The following is a 24,587-nucleotide window of genomic DNA, read 5'->3' on the forward strand; positions in this document are numbered from 1 at the left end:
CAAAGTACCAGGAGAAAAACTTTAAAATAACAAGACCAGATTGGGAACCAGAACCTACGACCTTGTCGCTGTCATGCGAGAAAGCAAAGAACGGCATCACAGAGAGGAAAAACAGCAGAGAGCAAAGCTGTTAGCCTTCAGGGAAAAAAAAAAAAAACAAGGTCATAGTGAAGTGAGAAGGACTGAGGTTAAGAAGTGAAGGCTGACCTGACTGGAGGTGCAGTTGGAGAGACACGTCTTGTTGTCGGCTGCCAGGTAGAAATTGGTAGGACAGGCACACTTGTGCCCTCCGCCGGGCGACAGCAGACACAGGTGGCTGCAGCCTCCGTTTGCAATCTGACACTGGTGTTTGGAAACTGCACAGAGAGGCCAGAGGGACGCAGCGTCAACCATCGCGGTCCCCCTGCGGAGCTCGACAAGGATCAGGACGGAAGGGGCAGATGGGCGGCGTACCTTCGGGTTGGCGCAGGGAGTGGTAGACCTTGATGGACTTGATGGCCTGCCAGGAGTTGAGCAGCTCCACCCCCTGGGCGCCGGTGGTCTTGTGGGCACGCCGCAGCGACTTGGACTTGCCGTCGGTCCAGTAGACAAAGTCCTCGAACAAAGTCAGGGCCATTACCCCGTGAATGTGATCGTAGGACACTAGGGGGAGGGACAAACGGCCGTGGACAGCTTTTAATGTCATTATCTTTTATTTAATCTAGCGCGCCGGCCCGGCGCCGCTAATTGCTTGGCACGGGCTGCGCAAAGTTTCCTGACAAATTGTCGGAACAAGCGCCGCAACATAAACAGGTCAGACAGCGAGGCGGCCTTGTTCTACCCTGTCGGCTGACTGACGGCGGGAATGGGAGTCTTTCCCCACAGTGAATTTGTCAGCAAGAGCTCAGAGTTCCAACTCCCAGCAACTATTCACCAGGAACAGAACCTCTCTACATTCTCTAGGATTGAATTTTCCAAAGCAACTCAACAGACTCCAGAGTCACTTTATCAATCACATTCGATTACGTTGACACCTTGAGGCGGCTGTGGCTGAGTTGGTATAGCGGGTCATCCAAGGGTCGGCAGTTCAGATCCATGTCGAGGAGACCTTGGGCAAGACTCTGAACCCTAATTCGCTCCAAATGGGTGCTGGCAGCGCCTTGATGGCAGCCCATTGGTGTGGAAGTGCGTGGGTGAATGAGAGGCTTTGTACAGCGCTTTGGGGCGCCATGAAGGCGCTGAAAAGCGCTATATAAGTGCAGTCCATTTACCATTTAGCAGGCAATAATGTGCTATTGTGGCAAAGACAGTTAAGGGCTCCAGGATATGTGACCACGACTCTTTTATAGCGCAGAACAAATGATATGTGTGAAGTCATTTCACCTGCATAATTGGGACACATCATGTCACCGCTGCACCTGGTCTGAAGTAATTACTGATGCATTTAAATAGGATCAAACAGAGGACTGGGTCTGAAAACAATTATTATTAACAGTGTAGTTGACTTGGGAAATTTGCACTTTATCCAGAAATAATACAAGATAATACAAGACATGATTGATAATCAGACTGTAAGGAGCAACATAGGAAAATGTATTCAGTGGAAGGTATCTGTGCTTCCCAAATGGTAAACTTGCGTCATCTGTGACCAACACTGATCGTAAAGCTTTCATGCACAGCTACCCATGAAGCAGTCACACATAAAGCACCCGTCGTGCTAAATAAATCTCGGACGACAAAGAAAAGAAAAAGCAATTTGTCTGAGAGAGTTTTAGATCGAAACCAAAACCTTTCTATTTTCAGCATTCGGTCGTCAGTCAATGCATTCAGGACGACCCCAAACAACACCCCGGACTCACCTTTGCGCCTCTGGGTTCCGTCCATGCTGGCGAGCAGGATGTGGTTGTCGTCGGCCCAGTAGATCCTCTTGTTGGTGTAATCGATGGTGAGAGCGGTGGGGCTATAGATCTCTGTGTCGACGATGACCGTTTGCCCGCGGCCGTCCATGCCGATGCGGCCGATGTGTGGAGGCTCGCAGCAGTCCACCCAGAACACGTAGCTGAGTCGGGAGTCACAGGTTATGAAAATGCCTCCTCCTTCCTTCTTCTCCTTCACTAGGGCTCTTATTTAAGCTTTGAAGGCAATCCTCCAGAAAGAGGAGCTAAAGCGTCACGGTGGATCCTCAGTAATAACGGTGCTTACCCTGCCTGGGGGTCCAGAGCCAGATCCGTGGGACTCTTCAGGCCGGAACTAATCAGGATGGTGGGATAGAGGCCGTTGGCTTTGGACACTTCCAGCGTTTTCCTTTCTGCGTCGCACCAGTAGAGATTTTTTCCAATCCAGTCCACTGCTAAGGCGCTGGGCACGGCTGTTCGGTGGACGATCTGGAGGCGCACAGAGAGGTACGGAGGGTTGAAGTCGACGGTTGACAGCTTGTTGTATTATTAGTCTTTGAATTGCTTCATGGTTCACAATAAAGTTTCTTCGCAAAAAAAAGAGAAGAAGACAACATTCAATCCATCAGCCAGTGAAGAAAGACTTTTTGGAACAGTGAACATTAAACAGCTCAAGACTCAAACTCAGTGTCGACCATTAAAACGATATACTCTAACAATAAAAACTCTTTGCTGTTAGGTCGATTAAGGATTTCAGGAGGATAAGACAGCAAGAAGACAAACCAAACTTCTTCTCCGGGAAGAGATACCAGACAGAATCCCTCTGACTGGGTCTGTTGCCAGGCATTGACAGTCAGGTCATGTGACAGAGTGTCGGAAAGACTGAATCCTGATGCTTCTCTGACATTTCAATTGCAGGAAAAAAAAAACACAGATTTCTGATTGTTCCAAGGTCAAACCGACGACCAAGTCGCTGTTCGTCAAGACTTTATGAACCAGTTTACCAGTTCGCACTTACAGTCTCCGCATTTATTTTTTTGTCCCTCCCGGATTGAGGAGCTGTGTCTAAAGACTAATTAATTAAGGTGCAAACATAGCCTGACCCTTGCATAATTATGCGCGGCACATTTTTCAAATTAGAGACTACAGATGGAGTTCACAAATCATTCCTGCTGCCGTGTGACGGCTGCGCCAGCGGATGGCATTCCCGGAAATATGATTAAATTAACTGGGTACAGACTTGCGGTGACTTTTAATCACATTCAAATTGTGTTTTGATGTGTTGGCTGCTGATTCGATTTGGAGGGGAAAAAAAGTGAGAAAGTTCATATATACATGTATAAATATATGCACATATATATTTTTTGTGGCCAACAACAGAGAGCACGCTCTTTGTTGCACACACCTGCATTTGTGTCCATCTTCTTAATGGGTTTAATTTCTTTCTTTGTTTTTTGCCAAAAGGTTTTTGGCTCCCACAGTCTGAAGACAAGCACATTAGGCTAATTGGCAAGTCTGAGCTGTACGTAGGTGAGAATGTGAGTGAGGATGGTTGTTTGTCTCTGGAGCCTGTGATAAACTGGCCACTTGTCCAAGGTGTAACCCCGCCCACCTTCACCCAAAGACAGCTGGGATAGGATCCAGCACTCGGAAAGCCCGGAGTGGTTTTGGAAAAAGTATGTATGTATGTATGTATGTATGTATGTATGTATGTATGTATGTATAGCCAATCCACAGCTTAGCCCTGACCCTAGTTTACCTCTACCCAACCTCACACTCACATCTTACCCTTAAAATCCAACATTGAATGTTGCAATGAAGTTGTTTCTTTGGTGAAACACTGAGACAGTCCTCACAATGCCATTCTTTTTTTTGCATGGACACAAACACACACACACACACACACACACACACACACACACACACACACACACACACACACACACACACACACACACACACGCACACACGCACACACACACACACACGCATGCTCCCAGAACTGGTTTAGTTTAGTAATCCCAGAAAGTATTTTGCACTTTAAAAGGTCCTATTGATTCTGATGTTTGTTGTTGGTGGAGTGTTTCAATAAAAGCAGATCAGGAATTGTGTACAGGGCAGCTAAATACCAACAAAGCAAAAATATAAAATAAAAATAACACTCCTGATGACTGTTATCCATTTCATTGTGCCAATCACAATAAGAGAGAAAGTTATCAGCGAAGGTCTTTCACTTATCTCTGAAACATCTATTACTTGTCTGGGGACTTCAATATCCCCCCAAGACACGCTCGCAATTTGTGGTTTTTAGTTTGCACAAAGCAGTTGTTCGTAATGAGCGTTCTTGCGCCAGCTGTCAGATAAAGCAAACTCGTTTCAAAAAAATTAAATAATAAATTCCTGGTCACACGCAGTCTTTGTTGAATACGTTGCACTTCTGAGGCTGCTTTTTTCCCCTCCCGCCACCTCAGGAAGAATATACGAGCTTGGCAAAAGATCAGGCTGAAAGGCGATGCACTGATTTCTACCCAGCCGAGCTGCAAATGGACACTGAAATGCTGCTCATTGCACCGAGAACCTTTTCATCCAAACTTTCTGCCTACACGGAGGGCTTCAGTCCGTCGCGTCGCTTTATACGTGGCGCCTCACCGCAGTCGATTGAACAGACGGCTTTGTGCGAAAGCCAGGGTCGACTTCTGAGCAGCGCCGACATCTGAACTTCTCTCATTGAATCCTGGATGAATCCGTGCGCCGCTTGATTAAAGTCGCATCTCAAAGTTGTGTCACCTTGGGCCGGCTCGCACCTTTTTATATATGCAGCTGTTTTGTAAAAAAAGATCTCCGGGCAAGATTCTCCAGAGGTGATGGCAGAGTTCTTCATTGTTCCGTGATGAACACCAGCAAGGGGCCGCTCCTGTCAAAGCTGTTTTGTTGCTGTGGCAACAATCACTCAACAGCCTCACCTTTGGACAGACGTGAAATTCAAACCCAAAAGGCAGAAAAAACTAATAACGCTCTCTTTGAAAACCACTTATTCAAACTGGAATAAACCACACATTCTGTCTCAGAGTGTCAAAGACTTTCATGGCCGACACCCCCGCCCACAAAAAAACAAACAAAAAAACAAACAAAAAGAAAACGAAAAAGCCGCTGATTGCTTTCATTAATTTCATTAGACTTGATTGCTGCTGTGCACTTCGTTAGCTCGGCACTTGCCAGTTTTCCCTTTGCTGTTTTTCAACTGGCTCGTCGACTCCTTCAACAAACACAGCCAGACTGGAGCATTAGCCCATCCTTCACACACTTCGCCGGGCCGTTTCCGAATTGATTTAATGCTCTTAATGCTTCGCCGCGTCTTCTTCATCAGACGCTTTAGTTCCTCATGAGCAGATCGCGGCCTTCGAGGTCATCCAGGCAAGTTCTGAGTGAAGTCCAAAGGTCAGGGGTGCAATGGGGTGTCGGCTGAGTAATATCAATGCACCTTGAGTGACTGACTGATTGATAAATAAAGGTCCAGTGGCCAATACTTTTTTTTAATTACACACATTCATTTATATCTGTGCCTCAACAATTTACTGCTTTTACGTCTCTGCATGCGAGGAGCGTTTGTAATATAATACAAACAAATGTGACATAGACTCATTGATTATAATTCGCCGCAGCGTTTGAGAATATTTTGAGTCTTTCTTGCAGAAACTGCTGCATCTATCTGTGAGTTTCCGTTGCTCTTCAGAAGTCACTGTCAAGTTCTTAATTGGCATGAGTTGAGTGTTTTTGGAGGCCGTATGGAAAATAAAAAACAGTGAGTCCTGATCTTTGTCACGTGGAACATTAATTCTGCACAGGTAGGTCTTGACTACAACATTAGCAGTAGCCTTTTAACATGGTCCTCGCAAGTTGATTTGCAGGTTTGTCTGTCTGTGTGGTGGAAAGCAAATCAACAACCAAAAATATATATATATATATATATATATTTTTTTTTAAGCGGATCAAGTCCAATGAAAGAAGAAAGGTTTACTTTTCAAAATAAGGCAGGAATTGATTCCCTTCCTCCCCAGGCACATCCGTGGCAATATCAGCAGCTGCTCTCTTAATGAACCAACGTGAGATTCTGTGCTGCCGACAGTTTGCCCTCTCGCTAAGCCGTGGTGGCCGCGGCTCAAACAGGGACTGCGCGGGTAATTGAGCTGAATGGGCCTCGTGCCTCCGCACACCAATACTAATGAGCGGGAGAGGACCAGGGGCCCAGCAGGTGCTCCCACCCACCTCCCAGTGTCACCAGTATCTATGGCTCCAATCCCACGACCCCGGCGGTCCTCGGTGATAACACCGCCGACATCCTTTGTATCAAGAGGCTTGTTAAGATCATCTGAGAGCTCTGGGTTTCATTCCCTGCTAAGTAAACAGGCAGTTGACCCCCGACAGAGGGGAAAATCTATTACGTGGGCTGAAAAAAAAGGAATAAAAGGCAGCCATCAGCTGAGTGGCAGAAAATGAGCCCATTTACAGCAGGCGTGGCACGCAGCAGCATTTCCCGGAAGATTCCATACCTTCAGGTCACTGCCATTGAGACGCATTCTGTTGATCTTCCGACCGTTTGGCCTGCTCGAGTCCACCCAGTAGATGAATTCCTTCTTGTAGTCAAAGTCAATGTGGATGATGTTGTTGAGGCCCTGCGAATAAACAGCAAATGCAAAATGATGTCACTTCTCGATAAAAAAAGACAAAAAGAAAATGAGGAAATTCAGTTTCCTGAGAGGGAGAATTTGTGGCATTTTTTTTTTTTCCCGCACGGTGTAATCCTTGAAGTTGTGTCGCTATGCAAAGCTAAGAAATAAGAGGGCTCTCAAATCCCTTGTTAATCCTTTGTTCAGAGCGACACACCTGAAAGTGGGGAGAAAAAGGGTGGGTGGGGGGGATAAAGGAAGGCTTGAACTGAAGCAGAATCATTTTGGAGGAAAATCTTTTTACCGCTAAAAAAAACCTACAACATAAACGCTGATAAAAATAAACAGCTGTGGAGTAACACAACAACAACTCCTTTTCTCCTCTAACAGCGAAGCCCCTGCTTGAAACAGCACAAGCGATGTCACCCAACGAGCCACGAGTCAGGTTTGCATGTTTTGTTTCCACAAACATGAACCAAAGCAGCAGTGACGGCACGCGCTCCAGGATGCCAGCAAAACAAAGGTGACCCGTGCTCAGCCGGGGGGCCCTGAAGGCACCCTGGGCTGACACTGACAGAGCAGCGCTGACCCGTCACGCTACAAGAGATTAAACCAATCCAGCTCAGGTCCCGCTCAATTATCGTAAAACGCCTTGGGGTGAAAAAAACGCCCAGCGGGATGGGAAATACAGAAATGTGGCCGAGTGTCTGCGTGTGATGTGATATTTACTCTTCAAGCTGTATTGATTGAGCCCCCCCCAACCCCTCCACCACCTCCAACCCACAACCCCCCCCACCACAAAGAGTCCCCGTGCCTCTCAGCCGGATGGCGCATTTGAAGAAGAAAGAGTGGCAGGAGCGCTGTCAAGTCAGCGTCCTATCAAAGAGGAAGAGTGAGGAACTCGGCTGCTCTGTCATGCTCACAGGAGCCTGCTGTCAGTCACTTAGAGCTACTCACCACCACCACCACCACCAGTCAGATCATCTGACAGGCCAAATGAGATGACTTCATCAGATCTTCAACACCCACACGGGTGGGCGCCCCACGTGTCCTGGGGGAACGCGCTCTCTCCCACGGCAAACGTAAGCCCCTCCCTCCACCTCTTCTCCCCCACCCCCCTCCCTCCCCCTCGCCTCCCTCCATCAGTGCCTTCACCCTCCAGTGTCTACCGCACTCGTTCCCTCTGCGGACGCAGCAGTGAGTCGTCAATAACCTAAAGAGCGCTCGGCAGTAACTCCTGACAGCAGGTGAGTGTGTGTAAAGGTGATTTACTATTATTTGATAGCGTGTGAAGCGAGCAGTAGGAGCAAGCAAACGCTGAGGAAACGTATCTGCCGACATATTAAAGGATTCACAATTTGCAGAAATCACCGTGCTTCTGTTCTGCAGTACTGGCCAGAAAGACAAACAAAGGAGCGGTTCTAGCAGGAGGATGCAGTGGGTGGATCCATCCAGATATCGCTAATATCAATTGCAACATTGGTAGAGGTATCAGGCCGTTTTTTTTATATATCACTATCTGACACAAAAATTTACTCTTCTTTTATTTTTTTCAGTATAACACACACAGTGCAGGAGGTTAAATCCAAACGCTTTTAGTCAGAGGCTGTAAACAGAGGGCTAAATATGGCGTTTTCTGGACTGCAGGTTTTTATTGCATAATTGATCATGAAAAGCTGCTCCACTAGAGTCCTGGGTGAAAAATAGATGTGTGAAAATGTCTTGAATATGGGGCCTTTGAATGTCACGTTGCCTTTTTTTTTTTTTGTCTGATACCAGATGGAAGACGCCGCACACTTTCATGGGACCTTGCAGAACGACAGCGGAGCATAAAAATCTGTGAACGGTACTTGATTTCATGTGAATGTTCACAGGAAACAAGCTGACGTGCCGAAGGATATAAGGAATAATTGAGGAATATTCATAACCGTTATTGGAGTTACAGACAAAAAGGAACCTTGAACGTGTTTGTGCAGCATCGAGGAGGAAAAAAAAGATCAAACGAGCGACACTGGCACGTTTGACGAGCTCATGTAGCATTGCGTTGCTTTGTTACGCGACTTCCTCAGCTCTCTCCCATGAAAGCAGCCCAGCAGTGACTGTTTGGCGCACTACTACAAAAACCAAGGCGACGCTTCAAAGTCACAAGGAGCGGCGCGCAGGACAGGTCTTTAGCTGCACGCCGCAGTTACACAAGCGGCGGCCGTGAGTCACTCTGCGCTCCTCGTGGGAAGATATCATCTCCCGCGCCGCAGTTTGCATAATATCGTGACTAAAAATCTGAAAATGGTCGGTGAAGCGATCCAGGGTCAGTCGAGTGTCGGCCGCCACTTAGCGAGGCCACGTGCATATTTATCCTCCCTGGGTTCCATTAAAGTGAACGCGCGCCGGTGATTAGAGTGAGTTGTGGCTGATGAGAAGGCAGATAGTGATGCTGGAGTGCATCCAGTCAGGAGGTTAATACGAGCGCCAGGGGCCGGACTGTAGGTCGCGTTACAGTAAATCACACGCCGGCCGCTTGCGATAATCAGCGGCGACGCCCCCTCCCCGCTTTGGAGAGAACTGTGACAACGTCGCTCTGAAGTGGGGGGAAAAAAAAAAATCACTCGGAAAATGGGTTTCAGGTTGAAACAATTTGCGGGGGCAGCTTGAGAATTTCATACATGCCACAGGAGTCCCGGCAGGCAGCAGAGAGGGTGAAGTAAAGGTGGAAAAAAAGCAGAGCAACACGCCAAACCGTCACACAGCAAAATGTGGAGCAATTATCACCGCTGAATGGTTTTAATCTGAGGGAAACCAAACTGTAACGGATGCAGGCTTGATTACTTTTCCATGCTGGATTCCTGCAGAACAGTTTGCAGACGCTATTGATTATTCTAGTCTGTTTCACAAATTAAACACTGATAGCATCTATGATATTATGTCATTTATTACCGTCGAAGCTGCTGAAAGGACGTCTGGATCGTTTCCAACAATCCATCGACGTGTTTACCAGGTGAAAACAATCATGCAGTTTTAACTGGTGTTCAAATACAAGCGTTTGTTTAAGGCTGCACATCTGCAATCTTTATCTCTGACACTGTGTGCAAGACGCGGCTGCCGATTTCAGGGCTCCGCCAAAGACAACAACTGCTACTACTGCATTCCTTTGATAGAAATACAAACATCTCCATCTGGAGATCAGCAGCTCAGCAGACCTTTTTTTTTCTCCCTCTCTGGTTGGAAGCAACAACGTCTCTTCAAGTTTTGTAGCTCTCTCTATTTCAAACTACATCGTGCCATGTCAGTGATTTCTCTGTGAGGACTTCAAGGGGACCCAGACGTCTTCTGGCACTCGACTGCACTGCTCACATATCCTGGGTAAGATGCCAGGCCACATCGGACCGAACCAGACCAAACTAGAGACGTGAGGCTTCTAATGCTAATCAAGGCTGAGACTTTTTGGCAGCAAAGGAAGTTGAAGGTTGTAAAATGAGTGCTCGGCTGAACTCTGGTGGTGCTTTGTTAGAGCGAATGAAGTTGAACAGAGACCATCACCCCTATTAAGAAGTCGCTGCAGCTACAATGTGTCAAACTTTACTCACCTGCTTCAAGATGGTGTAATTGGATCCGTCCACGCTCAGCTTCCGGATCTCGTGGTGGTCGGCCATGATCAGAAAAGGCTCCTCGGCTGAAATAAACGAGCGACATGTGTTGAGTGAGTGTCTGCTGGTTTGGAGCTGCTGGGATGTTCTGGACTCCAGCGGCAGGCGGGCTCACCAGACAGGGCTTTGCAGGTGTTGGGGTTCCGCTCCAGGGCCTCGTAGCCGTCCACGCACAGGCACTTGTAGGAGCCGTAGGTGTTGACGCAGCGCTGGCTGCACGGGAGGATGGTGGAGCACTCGTCCACGTCCACGCACGTCTTCCCGTCGTCCTTCAGGAAGAAGCCTGGCCAGCATTTGCACTGCGGGAGCAGCAGAGGGCGACGTCAGCAGATAATTCAAGTTGAGAGCGCCAGATTAGTGAAATTAAACGTCAAATTTAATTTGCACACGGTTAAATAAAGTGCTGTCACTAACCTGGTATTGGTACCCTTTGTGATATCACAAGAGGCGCACATTCAGAAAATGGAAGCCAAACAAAAGAAGGAAAGGATGGACACTGATGAAGTGAATTCATTCAGCTAAACCAGACCGGCAATGGAAGCCTAAACTACGATTACACTGAAAAATGGACCTGAGTGTACAGTAGCTCAGAATTTGCACACCACCCTCAGCGACCAGGGACACCTGAAGCAAGTCAAAGTGCTTGTATCAGCTGCTGTGGGCCGGCAGTAAATCCCTCCCTTATCCCGCTAATAACCTCGGGAGCCTTTCTGCTGATCTCCCTGTTCGGCCAGCAAATGGACGAGCTTAGGGGGCGTCTGCACTGCAGCGCTCTCTGTCCAAGTCTCCAAACTTTCCCGAGCTGTGAGAAAACTTTTGGAGCGGCCAAAAGTTCCTCTGTGTGAAAGAGGAGCTGAGAGCTGAGTGGAAGCCGGGAGTCGGCAGCAGCAGCAGCGGCAGCAGCAGCGACAGCAGCAGCAGCAGCAGCAGCGCTGGCCTCCTGAACGCTGCCGGACGTGGCCTTGACCCCGATGTGACCCTCGCCAACGGCAGCGTCTGGCAGTCAGAGGGCGCCGCAGCTACCGCGCAGCGCAGCCAGGGGGCGCACCCGGACACTGCTGGCATCTCATTAGGCTTCCACTCGCAGCGTTTTCAAGGTTATTTCAAAAAGTGAGCGAGAACGACGTATGTGCGCTCCCGCCCATCTTTATCTGTTTAATGATGTGCAAAGTAAGGCTGGATTCATTATCCCTCGTTAATCATTCATGCCGCCGCCAACATGGGCCGCCACGCTTTTACGTGCCGCCGACCGCAGGTTAGTAAAGCCTTAAATTAAAATGTTAGCCCGTCCTAATAAAGTGTGCGTGTGATATACAGCCGGGATGAGCGTGAAAAGTGTAAATGTCTGGAAGAAAGACATATTACAGCAGTGATTCAGACCTGACGGTCATTGTGCTCAACTTAGCAAAGCGTAAAGGTCCAATGTTACAACCGTCATTATATTATTTTTAATCCCTGACTCCATTACACCGCCCTCCTGTGATTTACTGTCCGTTACCTCCATAGAGCTCCAGCATATTTAACCCTGTGTTTAAAGCCCTCAATACTTTATTGGTTCTTTTGTATTTTTGGAAAGGGGATGAAAAAAAAAAAAACAATAAAGCAGTTGTGACAGAAGGTGGAGTCCATAATCTGCCTGGGGATATGGTGGTCGCTGACCTTGGAGAGGTGGTGGTGACCTTTGTGACATCACAAAAGGCTGCTTTACAGTACACTACAGCACACATTTCTGTTAAACTAAAGCAAGCAGAAGATGATGGAGGGAGGAGCTCAAATTCTGCAGGACTGCACTGACGAGCTGAAGAAGAATTGATTTTAAAAATGAGTCATGCTGACTATTTATAAGAGAAAGAAATCAATGGAAATCCAAGCCAATGGCTGTATTTCCCCACTTTAGCTTCAAGGGATGACATTCATCTCAGCTCAGCTCTGACATCCTCATCGAAGAGATATGCAGTGTGAGAGCTGACACGGCGGTCGAGTCGAGAAGTTTTTTCCAGAGGTCATCTGCCAAATCTGACGTCTTCTCTGAGCTGTCAGGGTCCATTTTCCCAACAGCTACAATTAAAAGCTAACTTGTGAGTGAAGCATACAGCTGGAGGCAGCCAGTGACTGGATATAAATGCCATCCTTGGCATTTATTGCAGGATCATAGGATTGGCCTGCTGTAAAACCCTGCAGAACGAGGCCTCGAAACACGATCCCGCTGCCGCCGCTCACCTTGTAGCCCACAGGAAGATCCTGGCAGTCCTGCGTGCACCCGCTGACTCGGCGGTTCAGGCACTCGTTGACGTTGCAGTTCCTCTCGTCCGAGCGGTCGCCGCAGTCGTCCCGGCCGTCGCAGAGGCTCCTCTCGGAGATGCAGCGGCCGTTGGAGCACATGAAGAAGGAGCCGTTGCACAGGCTTCCTGGAGGGACGAGAGCGAGCGAGCGAGCCAGTGAGTCTGACACAACTCCCTGCAATCCCAACTACAAAGTCGAGGGGGGACCACTTTTGACCCGACAATGGATGTTGACAGATTAATTCCTTTCCGAGGACGCTCTCCTGGTTTGCGGCTTCCTTTTGTTTCCGCCATGTGTCCCCGACGGTTTTTCTTGCAGGGCGAGCGGCGCCCGGCGCCGACACTGATGAAGAGATTCCAGCTGTGAGCCACACAGCAGTCTTACCTGCAGCCAGACATTTGAGGTTCAGAGGCAGTTCGTCAGAGTGGTCGGGACAGTCGGCAAAGCCATCACATTCCCACTGAGAGCTGAGGAGACAGCGGCCGTCCCTGCAGCGAAATTCCTCTGATCCACAGGAGCGATAGACTGCAAGAGGAGGAGGAGGAGGAGGAGGAGGAGGAGGAGAAGAGAGACAGAGGCTTTTTCATCAACTTGCACTCTGGCTTAGCAGCGGTACACAGCTCCAGTCTGGGGTGTTAACATCGGCGGCGCGGTGGAAAGGCTTACTGCCGCCATTATTCATGTTGCAATAAAGGCCCCCTGACAGTGTTTCAGAAATAATTTCAGATAAGCCAATGGCTCAACGCGGCTGGAGGCATAATGGAATTCACAGCTGAGGCGTCCGACGTTCCAGGGCGGAATTCAGCGGGATTTCGCCATTGGTGATTAAACATAAAAGCTGCATCGCCTTTGGTCAACAACCAAAACCAACCGACGGACAGTTGCGAGAGCTGGAACAATAGCAAATGAATGAAATTAAATAATAGCAATTATGAAATCAAAACGTTCAGATTTTTTTTTCAGAGATTCCTATTAGCAAATGCAACTCTAACAGAAACAGCAAAAACATCTTTAATTGTTTAGCAGAAACCGAATGAGCAGCATGAAACCATTGATGAGCCTTTATGTTTTGCATAGGAGGAGTTCAGTAACCTCCTCCTCTGATCGTATTTTGCACTAATGCATTGTGTGAAAGTTTAATGCGCAATGTTTACAGCCAGCAGTGGGGAGCCATTAGGTCCCACACTGAGACTTTGCATTTTAACCCGACTTCAATGTTACTCGGCTTGGCGAACTTTTCTTTGAGCCCTTCAACTTTTAATTATAGCTCAACTGAGTATCCGTCATGGGTATCCAGCAGCGCAATTACAGAGCGCAATCAAAAAATAAATCGCTCTCCCACATGGAGGAGGTATATATATGTTTCTACGTTCTAAGCTTGACGGCAGTCTCTGACTGGACCGACGGTGACCACCGGGGGACCAGGAAGCTAAATACTGAGACTGGAGTCTCACTACAAGCTTTGAACAGGAAGGTTTGGGCGAGGATAAAAGCTGATGTATGTAGAGGGACGGGACACGGCATTGTCACTGCCAATGAGATGATGTTGCAATTTAAAGGACCTGTACGCACAATTATTAGCCTTCAGGACAAGAGCTAATGCTGTCAATGAATAGCTAAAACAGTATTGTGTACTGTCCCTTTAATGATGCGTTACTGCTTTCAGCCGCGTTAATGCGGTGCATCCTCGGTGACACAAGCTAATTGGCTAATGCCTTTCACACCAAAACACAAATAATACTCTGTCAATCCCTCACAATGTTCAACAAATAGCGACAATACAGCTCTAATAATGATTCTTTAAACCTTTTCATCCATTGCAAAATATCGTTCCCCACCTAATTTGGTGTCGGTTTACAATATTGCATTTAAATAAAAAAAAAGAAAAAAAGAGAGAGAGAGAGAGAAAAAAATCAGTAATAGCCAAAACTGGGAATTGGGCATCAAGACCTGCAGAATAAACCCAGTCTTTGTTTTAGCTCATTACACAATCATGTGAACGCAGTTATCTATATTTTGATCAATGTTTCCCTCCACTAATCCTACTAAATCTTATACAATGACAACAAAGCAAAACATTGTGTGCGGCTACAGAGAACCCAGCTCAGAGAAAAAAGATTAAGATTTACAGTAAAACTATCCGTTTATGAGCATACATCAGAAGGCAAGGACGCCAGACCGTTCATCTCTCTGAGTGGGTTTCATGGTAAAACTGTATGGTCTCCATCAGAGCTCACTGAGGCCAAATTCATTTACCGCCGGTGAAAAAAGAAGAGGGAAAAGAAAGGCATCAAGATGAATCCACTTGCCACATTCCACTGACTCATCAGACCCGTCGCCGCAGTCGTCATCGTGGTCGCAGACGAAGCGCTGAGGGATGCAGCCCTTGTTGTTGCAGCGAAATGAGCTGTCATCGCACGTGTTGTTGGGTGCTAATGCATGAAAGGGAAACAGGACGGAGGCATGAATAATTGATTGGAGCTTTTTTGTTTGTACACCGCAGTCTTTACAAAACACGGGTAAGCTTTAAAACGCTTCCCTTCTATCCGTGTTCTCGGTTTAGCCTGGTATCGTGTCAACGGCAACCCAGATTACAGGGCGCCGAGTCGGAAATTATCAAACCACGCCGTGCCTAGCGTCTTTCTTTGGATTTTTGTGGAGTGTTTAAAACTGTACACGCAAAATAATGTAAAAAACTAAAAAAATAAATAAAAAAGGCCCAATACACTGATTTTGCGATTAAATCTAAAAAAAACTTCAATGCGACGCGTCTCACCACAGCCAGCGGCCGACAGCTCGTCGCTCCCATCGGGGCAGTCCCTCTCGCCGTCACAAAGCCAGCGTTTTGGAACGCAGGCATAAGAGCCGGGGCAGCTGAACAGTCCTGGAGCACAAGTCACCGAGCCTGAAAAAATAAAGACGGAAGCAGACACAAAGAAGATCAGTCAGAAAAAAAACAAAACAAGAACCACTGAGACGAACCGCCGCAAGAAACTACACACACACACACTTGGTTATTGCTGAGGCGCCCCCCCCCCCCCCGACCACCACCACCATCACCATCCTCCAACTCCCGTCACAGGCCTAGCTAACGTCTCATCCACCCCTTATGCACACAATCAAGTAGGCGAGACACACGAGTGGGCTACTGTTCTCTCAGAAGCAATTGTTTACTTGAACTTGGCGTCGTCCTTTATCCCGCAGCTCCTCGGAGGGAGCAGCTGATCAATAGGGAAGCAGGTCACGCCGGGATTCTGAGGTAAATACGGAGGTTCAACGAGGCGTCTGCAGCTGAGGCGCCGCACCTTCGCTCCTGCTGACGAGCCCGCCAGAACCTCTGGGCCGTTCCATTAATATTTCCCCGACACCCCATTAGAATCCAATTATACCGGCAATGTTCACAGCAATTGTTGCGTCTTTATTGTGGCTTGCGCCCCCTGTTATTTATTTATTTTTTTAATCTTTATTTTAGAACTCATTACACACACATCTCATTTTCAATCCCGGTGAAATAGTTTTTTTTTTTTTTTGCGCCTCTCAGGCACTGGTGATGAAAAATCTATTTGCCTCAGTGCCCGTTCAAATCATCAGGAAAAAAAAAAAAAAAAAAAACGCCCGCAGACTCATTTGTTGTCTCATTAAGACTCTTCCGTTTCCCCTCCATTTATTTCCAGGCCCTTCTATCAGGGAGAGGGCGGCAACCGTTGGCGGGCAGACCACCCCCCCCCACCCCCACCCCCACCCAGCCAACCCCTGAAGAGAGGCCACTCACCGCAGATCTGGGCGCTCTCGTCCAGGCCGTCCTCGCAGTCATTCTCGCCGTCGCACAGCCACTGCTTGGCGATGCACTTGTTCTTGGAGCAGGCGAACTGGTTCCACAGGCACGAAGAGTCTGCAAGTGGGTGGAGGACGTTTGGTGGTGAGAAATTTCTACGCCATAAATCAAACAAAGTGAGCGGGGCGAGGAGGGAGGGGGGCAACAAGGAGTGCAGCGCACCCTATAGAGGAGGCCGAGCGTTTTTAATCAAAACCCAACTGGCGCCGTGGCTTCCATTTGCCCCTTGGCTCGCTTGTTTTCCTCTCTACTTCTGTTCTGTTTAGCAGAACCCATGAGTGCAGCTGCCAAGGACTTTATAAATTTATATAATCTTTCTTTGTTGCTGGGTTGTTCCCCCTCTCACCCTCCTCACCCGCCCCTTCCCTCTCATGGTGGAGGACATTTTGATGTATGCTCCCAACTCTCCTCGGCGGGAAAACAAAAGCATCCACGGTAGGAAAAAAAAACAAAACAACACACACACAAAAAAAAAAACCCCGGCTGAAACGTGTCAATATCAAAACCGCCAAAATATGAATAATTAAGACTGTATTTTATTATTCATCCTAAAGCGATTAGGATCATGTGAAGCGAGTCTACGCCACTGCAAATCGGGCATTAAGTGTCGAAAAAAACGGAGCTTATTGGAGAACCGTGTGTGCGTCAGCGAGTGCAGCTGCTCTCGCTGGGGAGCCGCTCAGTCAGTCCGCCGCGTCGTCGTCTCCCCCTCAGAAGTCTGCAGCAGCTTTGATGAGACGCTGAGAGGGGGAGAGGACGCTGAGTGACTCCAGGTCGGACCACCGCGGCAAAGAGGGAATTACGCTTCCCGCCGAGAGATTGTGGGAGTCGGGGGAGGGGCGGGGGCGGTCCCTTCACGCTGCTGCTGCTGCTGCTGCCGCTGCTGCTGCTGCTGCTGCCGCTGCTGCTGCTGCTGCCGCCGCGCGCCGCCGCGCTCTCTCTGTCTCCCCGTCGCTCTCAGGTGTCGCAGCTGCTTTTTTTCCTGCATCTTGAGGAGACTCGGGCGGAATAAACAGCGACTGGCTAAACGCGGAAGCTGTTATTACGTTATTATTCCGACGCCTTGCACACGGCGCTAAATTTGCACTTCAACCGCTTCAGGTGTTTAACAAAAAATAAATAAATAAAACGAACGGCAGGGCCTCGCCGCCGCATGTCGCTGCTATCAAAGAGAAACTTTGCCTGCGTCGCGTTTCCAACGGCGTCTCGTGTACGATACGCGCGCTGCACGGCGACAAATGACTATTTCACCTCATCAAATGTGGAGTTTTGAAATTCCTGAAATGTAATGACGGTTCCCCCCCCCAAAACCATTTTGACTCCGCAGCTGATAATCTGACGGTGGAAGCCTTTTATATGATAATTAAGTAGGCGGCGGGAATATTGTCTGTTTGCATGGTGGCATATTTTTTATATCTGCTTCCATTTGAAGCCGGGGATGTTATCGCCCCGCGCCGCCACAAATGACGCTGGCAGATAAAGGGGGTTTGGTTGCGGATCTGTTCATGTGTTATGCATCTTCCCAGCAACATTCATGGCCAATTTATGGAAATAAATCAGATAACTCGCGGCGCATTAAATATGAAACTGAATCGCAGCGAGCCGCCTTCCTCAATCAGCCTCAGCTCAAGTGTGAACAAAGGTGCCGCTTAATTATACAAGAAGAGCAAACCTGACAAGCAGCCGCTCGGAATCGTCTTAGTCAAATCCTCGGCGGTGCAGCGGCGCCGCAACTGCGTGGTCAGGATTCGTTTTGAGAAATTCTCCTCCTTCTAAAAGAACATCCGCCGATGATGTCATCGTCATAGCTTCTGGACCGTTTCACGGCAGGATGAGTCACCGGTGACTGAGAGTTTTCATCCTCTCCAGCGGCTCCGTGAGTCGACACTTTAGTCAGGATGACGAGGAATTCATATTTTAATGAGGACCAATCATTTTAGCACAGGATGTTGTAGCCACGCTCTGCAACTGCACCAAAACAAACCCGTGCAGGAGCAACAGTCTCCCCAACTCCCACCTTTCTTTCTATTCCCTCTGCGCGTCCACAGCAAGCATTAAAACCTCCACTGAAGAAACGCGATTGAGTTTTGGGGAAAAATGCCAAAGGATATTATAGACGACAGGATTTCCCTCTTGCCGATCTTTCTGGACTTTTCAGGCCCGCATTTTTGCAGCAATAATAAAAATCCAGCAAATATCAGCATCCACGGTTGCAATTAGACATCCTGAACAGCAGCAGCATCCGCTTTCTGAATCTCAAACGTGCCGAGAGTGGGAACCAAAACAAAAAGAACAAATAAATAAATAAATAAATAAATAAACACGTGAGGAGAAACCGCCGCTAGCACGATAAACAATTATCTGCCTCTGTCTCTCTGCATCCTCCTTGTGTACCGAGTGCAATATCTGATGTCGACCTAAATCATCACAGCAAATAGCGCCTTGTTAAAGGAGAATAAATATCCTAGTTCACCAGCAGTGCTGCAAACAAAAATACATCTCATCTCTTCAGCTCGTTATTGAAATATATATTTATATTACAAACAAACAAATAACAAAACAAATCATTTTATCGTGCCACAGCTCCCCCATGCAAGACAAGAATTGCTTGTTTACCGCACTGGAACTCGTCCGCCCCGTCTTCGCAGTCCTTCTGACCGTCGCACAGCCACACGCTGGAGATGCAGTTGCCACTCGGGCAGGCAAAGTGTCCCTCCTCGCACTTCTGGCCGTGGGTAACTAGCAGGGGAAGCAACACAGCCAGCAGCCAGGTGTTCATCAGCGGCCGTCGCAAACCTTTTCCCGAAAATAAGACCGGCCTCGGGTCCAGCAGAGTTTGTGCGATTTGCACATTTGTGCGGCCGCTCACCCTGGCAGTTGGTCTCGTCGGCGTAGTCGCCGCAGTCGTTGGAGCCGTCGCAGATCCACGCCGGGTGGACGCACAGCGAGGTGGAGTTGCAGCTGATGAAATCCTTCTCCTTGACCCCCAGCATGAAGAAGTGAGAGCAGTCGCTGTGGTCTGCGAACAAACAAACAAACAACAACACACAACCACAACTGTCAAAAAATGGAAGTTCAGCCTGGGTGACGAGCAGCAGACTGAGGCGTCTGATTGGTCGCTGGCAGGGCAGGGCAGGGCCGCGAGTGTGTTTACATTTTGATTTAATATTTTTCCCTCCACGGTAACTGGAATGCAAAATCGCCGCTGGGGGAGGACTTACTGCAGCCTTTCTCATCCGAGGCGTCGGCGCAGTCGATGACCTGGTTGCACCAGGCTGAGGCGGCGACGCAGCTCCCATCCTTGCAGGACGACTCCGACGGGCCGCACGTGACATCTGGAGGCGAGGGAGGAATTAGCATTTCAAAAAGATAACGGGGGGGGGGCGGTGTGTGTGTGAGCGGCACTCGGCCGGAGAGAGTCGCAGGTAACGGGCTCACAACAATTGGGTTAAAATTAGCAGCGGGTTGCTGGCTGGGAGACGGAAGGAGAGCTAGAAGGGCCCTTTGACGAGCTGCAGCTGCCGGTGCGCCGAAATAACCGCAGTGCCGCGACCTTCTCAGTCACGTATAACAGCAAATTGGGCCTAATTTGCAAGAGGGGCCAAATTCAGTTGCCACCCACCCTTCTTTTTTTGGTTTTCTCGTCTCTCTGATCGTTTTACATCTTTGCATGACATCGCTGCCGTTAGACTTCTGCTGCTGATTAATTTAAAGTTGTTCATAAGAAAGTTGAGCTAGTCTCCCTGTGAGAAAGAAAAAAAAAAAAAAATCCAAACTGGATATTATTACAACGGTGCAGAGAGAAGCTCTAAACCGAGGTGCAAATTCCACTGGAAGCATTCATGAGGCGAGCCGCCAAACCCCCGCTGCAAGGCTGCTCCCGAAAGGCGGCGAGCAGCTGGAGCCTGCGAGCGATCACAGGAGAACCGCAGGCTCACACGGGAGCTGCTTGTTATGCCACAACAAGCGCGGATGAAGTGATATCCTGACGCAGGAACGGCTTCATTTGAGGCTGTTCGCTTCAGTATAACTCCCCTACGTTCTTATACCTCGGCAACGAGTTACTGCAGCAGCCACCAAAATGGCTGTTTGGTTTTTTTTCCCCCTTCAGGATTTAGTTTACTGTTTTCATGCATTTGTCTTTTGAAGGTCCAGTGTCTAAAGGTTGGCTTGGATTATGAAATTTATATTGGTAAAAGTTTAATTTACAGGCCATAAATACATGAATAAAAGTGTATACAATAAAAGTAGCTTGGTTCTCCTACCCTTAGAACAGTTCTCATATATACAAGAATATACATACAGCAATAAATATCTGTCCATAAGATGTAAATACATTGTTTTTTCTTTGCCTTTATACCCTAAAATTTATTTTTTATTGCCTTATTGCACACTGTGGGATTATTAAAGGCCTTCTATTGCATTCTATTCTATTCTATGTGTCTTGCTGCCACCTTGCATTGCGATTTTTTAAGGACACCCGCCTGACAGGGGCCTAAATACAAAACGTTAACTACTGGGCTTCCTTAAAACATTTTTACACACTGGACTTTGAACATAACTAGTCTCTGGTCCCATGACTGCATGTTTGAAAACAATCCAAAGCCAATGCACTGTGGTGCATTGGGGAAATTTACAGCGGTATGACCTCCCTAGATTGAAGCACAAACTGGGAACAACAGCAATTGAAAATACACTCCAGTGTGCATCTGGTGGCAATTGCAGCGATCGAGCAGAGTGGAAGGTATTTCCTCCGACGTGCACGCCGCGGCACTTTGTGGCCCTTCTGTGGTGCGACTGCTCCCAGTGAAATTTTGGGCTGACTCAATTAGCGCAATGTGGTATATAGGCGGAGTCGACACAGTCCCCGAGTGCAGGAAAGAAATGAACCAAAATCTCACTTGATTACTGCAACATGAAGGTTGAAACCCCCTGACGATCACGGCCACACCGACTCACCGTCAGAAACACATTCTAAGGCCCGGCAGCTTCTTGGAAATTTTTGAACTTCCTTTCTTCATAATGTGGGTGCTCATTAGACGGTGAAGGCTTAGCGCCGCATGTGGTCCGGCGCGCCACATTAACATTGAGCATCGCTGCGGCTGAGTCCCACCCTCAGGGGTGAGGGAGGTGATGGAGGTGATGGAGGTGAGGGAGGTGAGGGGTAGCGGGGGGGGTGGGCGGGGCATCAAACGGCTGCTGTGACTCACTGCTGCAGTAGGCCTCGTCCGAGTTGTCCCCGCAGTCATCGATCCCGTCGCAGAAGCGGCTGTTGGCCACGCAGCGCTGGTTGTAGCAGGGCCGGAAGCCCTTCCGACAGCTCCGGTTGACTGAACACAGCCGGGGGGCGGAGACACGGAGGTACGTGAAATAGGCAATGCAGGGGGTGTCATGAATACGTACGAGGGATGCACTGATACCATGATTTTACAGAACGAGTAGAGGGAGTACGAGTCCTTGCATTTCAGTACCCACCGGTAGCGAGTACTTAATCTGTTATTTGAGCAACATTCCTCAGCATGTTTTTCTAGAACATGGGGTGAATGTCACACGCTTCACTGCAGTACAAACACACATTTAGCAACAAAAATTGTCACATACATATACAACTGGTATCGGCGTTGTGGTATCGGCACACGAGTACAGCGCTCAACTCTGGTATCGGTACCGATACATGATACAGATCACGTTGCCGATACCCAATACCGTTGCTGGTATCGGTGCCAATACCTGGTACTGGTATCGGTACCCATGCATCCATAATAAATACATAAATAAACGGTCAAAGAGCAGACTGTGACTGGTGGGAGTTTCCTCCCTTTCAACCAATCACGACTCGATCGTTTGACCGTTTACTCAGATAAGTCCTTGTGCAGACGCATTGGAGAGTGGCTCACCACAGTACTGCATCTTCTCGTCGGACTTGTCCTTGCAGTGGGCCAGGCCGTCGCAGGTCAGCTGGTAGTTGATGCACTCGCCGTTACCGCACTCGAACTCGGTGTGGATGTTGCAGGAGGAGTTTTCGGCTGCGCCCGGACAGAAAAAGGAACAATGTAGCGCGGCCTCCAACTCTTCCTTATTGAGTTGAACCCATTATTCTGTCACTTCTGGGTCAGTGTTTGCCCTCGTACTTCAGCCAGGGATAAAGTAAATCATAAATGGCTGAGAGATGCAGAGCATATGCTTCTTTTTTTGATCTGCCAAATACTCTGCTGCGAGTCGATTTCAGTCAAATCAGGCAAATTTTGACAAATGACTCTTGAGACCTTTGGCCATCCTTCCTAACGGCTCCCCCGTAAATGAGCTAGAAAGTCTCTTGTCTTCTCAGCTCTTTGTTTTATTTGCTAGTCTGGCAAAACCTCTCCTGTTTGAACAGCCTCCCCCAGAACTTACGGTCTGTCCACATACTTTGCTCGGAGGAGTGATGACATCAAAATGTGTCTTCAAAAGGCAGATTTTTTTTTTTTTTTCTTTTTTTTCCCATTGCACCATTAGGAATCACAGAAACCTCAATCAATCAGCCGCCGGACACAAATGCTAATGCTCTTCGCTTTATGTACATCAAAGGTTTTGTGTGGTTAACCTGTGTGTGCAGGTGGTGGCCGCCGACACATTATGCACAGACACGCAGGCAAGTGTGATCACAATCGATGTCGGTCGGACCGCTAGCGCTTCCCAAAGTCGACGTCCGTCCGCGGACACGCTGACGAGGACTTACACACACATCGGTTGTCGTCCAGCAGCACTCGCTCGCCCCGGCACGTGCAGTTGACCCTCCCGTCCGGCGTGAGCAGGCAGAGGTCGCCGCAGCCTCCGTTCATGCGGCGGCAGGGAGACAGCTCACCTTTTGATGACAGTCAGGCACAAGTCATTAGAGGGTCTGACACCGTTTAGAGTGCAGTTCATTGCAACTCAAGTCACGACATGAGTGGAGAAAAAGGCCAAAGGCCAAAAAGTGGCTGTAAAAAGCTCACAGCAGCATCGAGCACAATCCACGCTGACAGTCAGCACGTGTACGACCGCGCTGTATAGCGTGCCTTTTATGTCGCCTGGAGTGCTATTTGAGAATGATAATTTAAAAAAGTCTGCATGCATCTCTGTGGGAAACATGTGAGGCACCAAACTGAATGAGAGAACTACAGTATGTAACCTGGGAGAGAAAAAGGTCGAGCAAAAGAGGGAAAGAGCTTCATTGCAACCGCAGATGCAGGAGTCTGCAGTTCGCCCGAGACTCTGCTGGACTGAAACTGTCCCTCCAGCTGGGCACCTCGCTCCAGAGAGGGAGAGAAATGAATCATCCCGTAGCCTGCAGCTTCAGGTGAATCAGTTTGGGGCGCGTGTTTATTTTTGAGTCGAGGTATTCACACAGTGTAAAAAAAAATAATGAAAATACCACATTCAAAGAAAGGTCTGGTGCATGCAACGGCTTGAGCGTGAAGGAGACGTGCAGTGGATCCAGCGCAGCTGGCAGAAAGACCGCTTGGGCCGCCTCAAGTTATTAACTTGGACTCACAGTTGTTTGTGTCTCTGGCCACGGCGATGATCCCCATCGGCTGGTGCGGGATGTCGGCCCGCAGCACCTTGGTGTCGCTGCCTGTGTACTTGTTAGCTCGTAGCACGGCCCGACGCGCCCAGTCTGACCAGTAGATGAAATCCGCGTAGATGGCGAGTCCATAAAAGTTCCCGGGTCCAGACTTGATAATGACCTAGAGATTGAAAAACAAAAAAAGAATAAAAGAAAGGTGTTGTTTCTGTTGCTTTTAAATCGTGTTGTTCCATGTCAGGCAGCCAAAACTGGCAACCCAACATTTGCACTTTTTCAGATCTACAAGCATCGACTTGTTTTTGAGGTCTGACTGGAGAAACTGGAGCCTGGATTTCTATTATCTGGGTGCAACTCTTGCCGAGGATAACTGTGGATGTATTAATCAACACATCAGGCTCCGCCGCCCACGTGGCTGCTTAACCCAGATGTTGGGGGAGTAAATGACAGTGTGTCATTGGCAGGAAGGCAGAAATCCATCAGATGCCTCCTTGTGGGACTTCAGATTTCAGGCGTGTGCGTGCGTGTGTGTGTGTGTGTGTGTGTGTGAGGGTTTAGGGGGTTGTGCCAGGGCCTCCAGCGGCTCTGCAGTCTCAGCCATTAGCCAGGACAGGCTTTTAAGCAGCACCACATTAGCCCTGTGCCACGGCAGGACTAATAGGACAGGTGTTGATTAAAGGAGCCCAGTGTGTGGATGCAGCCGCTGGCCATCAGGCGAGTGACAGACAGATAGACAGACAG

General features: G+C 48.5%; 1 protein-coding gene across 1 annotated transcript in view; it reads right to left on the reverse strand.

Annotated features, from left to right (window-relative positions):
- lrp1bb (low density lipoprotein receptor-related protein 1Bb) overlaps positions 1-24,587 on the reverse strand; it is a 162,882-nt gene that overhangs the window by 36,013 nt on the left and 102,282 nt on the right. Inside the window, exons 44-62 of the mRNA XM_076040321.1 lie at positions 23,817-24,009; positions 23,022-23,147; positions 22,201-22,329; positions 21,514-21,633; positions 19,525-19,638; positions 19,173-19,322; positions 18,920-19,042; positions 16,241-16,360; positions 15,245-15,373; positions 14,778-14,900; positions 12,853-12,993; positions 12,406-12,593; positions 10,301-10,484; positions 10,126-10,211; positions 6,425-6,547; positions 2,182-2,363; positions 1,839-2,038; positions 454-642; positions 208-356 (exon numbers count right to left, since the gene is read on the reverse strand). Of these exons, the coding sequence (XP_075896436.1) occupies positions 208-356; positions 454-642; positions 1,839-2,038; positions 2,182-2,363; positions 6,425-6,547; positions 10,126-10,211; positions 10,301-10,484; positions 12,406-12,593; positions 12,853-12,993; positions 14,778-14,900; positions 15,245-15,373; positions 16,241-16,360; positions 18,920-19,042; positions 19,173-19,322; positions 19,525-19,638; positions 21,514-21,633; positions 22,201-22,329; positions 23,022-23,147; positions 23,817-24,009 (2,769 nt within the window). The remainder of the gene's footprint in view (positions 1-207; positions 357-453; positions 643-1,838; positions 2,039-2,181; positions 2,364-6,424; positions 6,548-10,125; positions 10,212-10,300; positions 10,485-12,405; positions 12,594-12,852; positions 12,994-14,777; positions 14,901-15,244; positions 15,374-16,240; positions 16,361-18,919; positions 19,043-19,172; positions 19,323-19,524; positions 19,639-21,513; positions 21,634-22,200; positions 22,330-23,021; positions 23,148-23,816; positions 24,010-24,587) is intronic.

The sequence above is a fragment of the Nelusetta ayraudi genome, unplaced genomic scaffold (genome assembly GCF_046127955.1).
Source record: "Nelusetta ayraudi isolate G7.1 ecotype Tasmania unplaced genomic scaffold, CSIRO-AGI_Nayr_v1 ptg000060l, whole genome shotgun sequence".
NCBI classification, from domain to species: domain Eukaryota; kingdom Metazoa; phylum Chordata; class Actinopteri; order Tetraodontiformes; family Monacanthidae; genus Nelusetta; species Nelusetta ayraudi.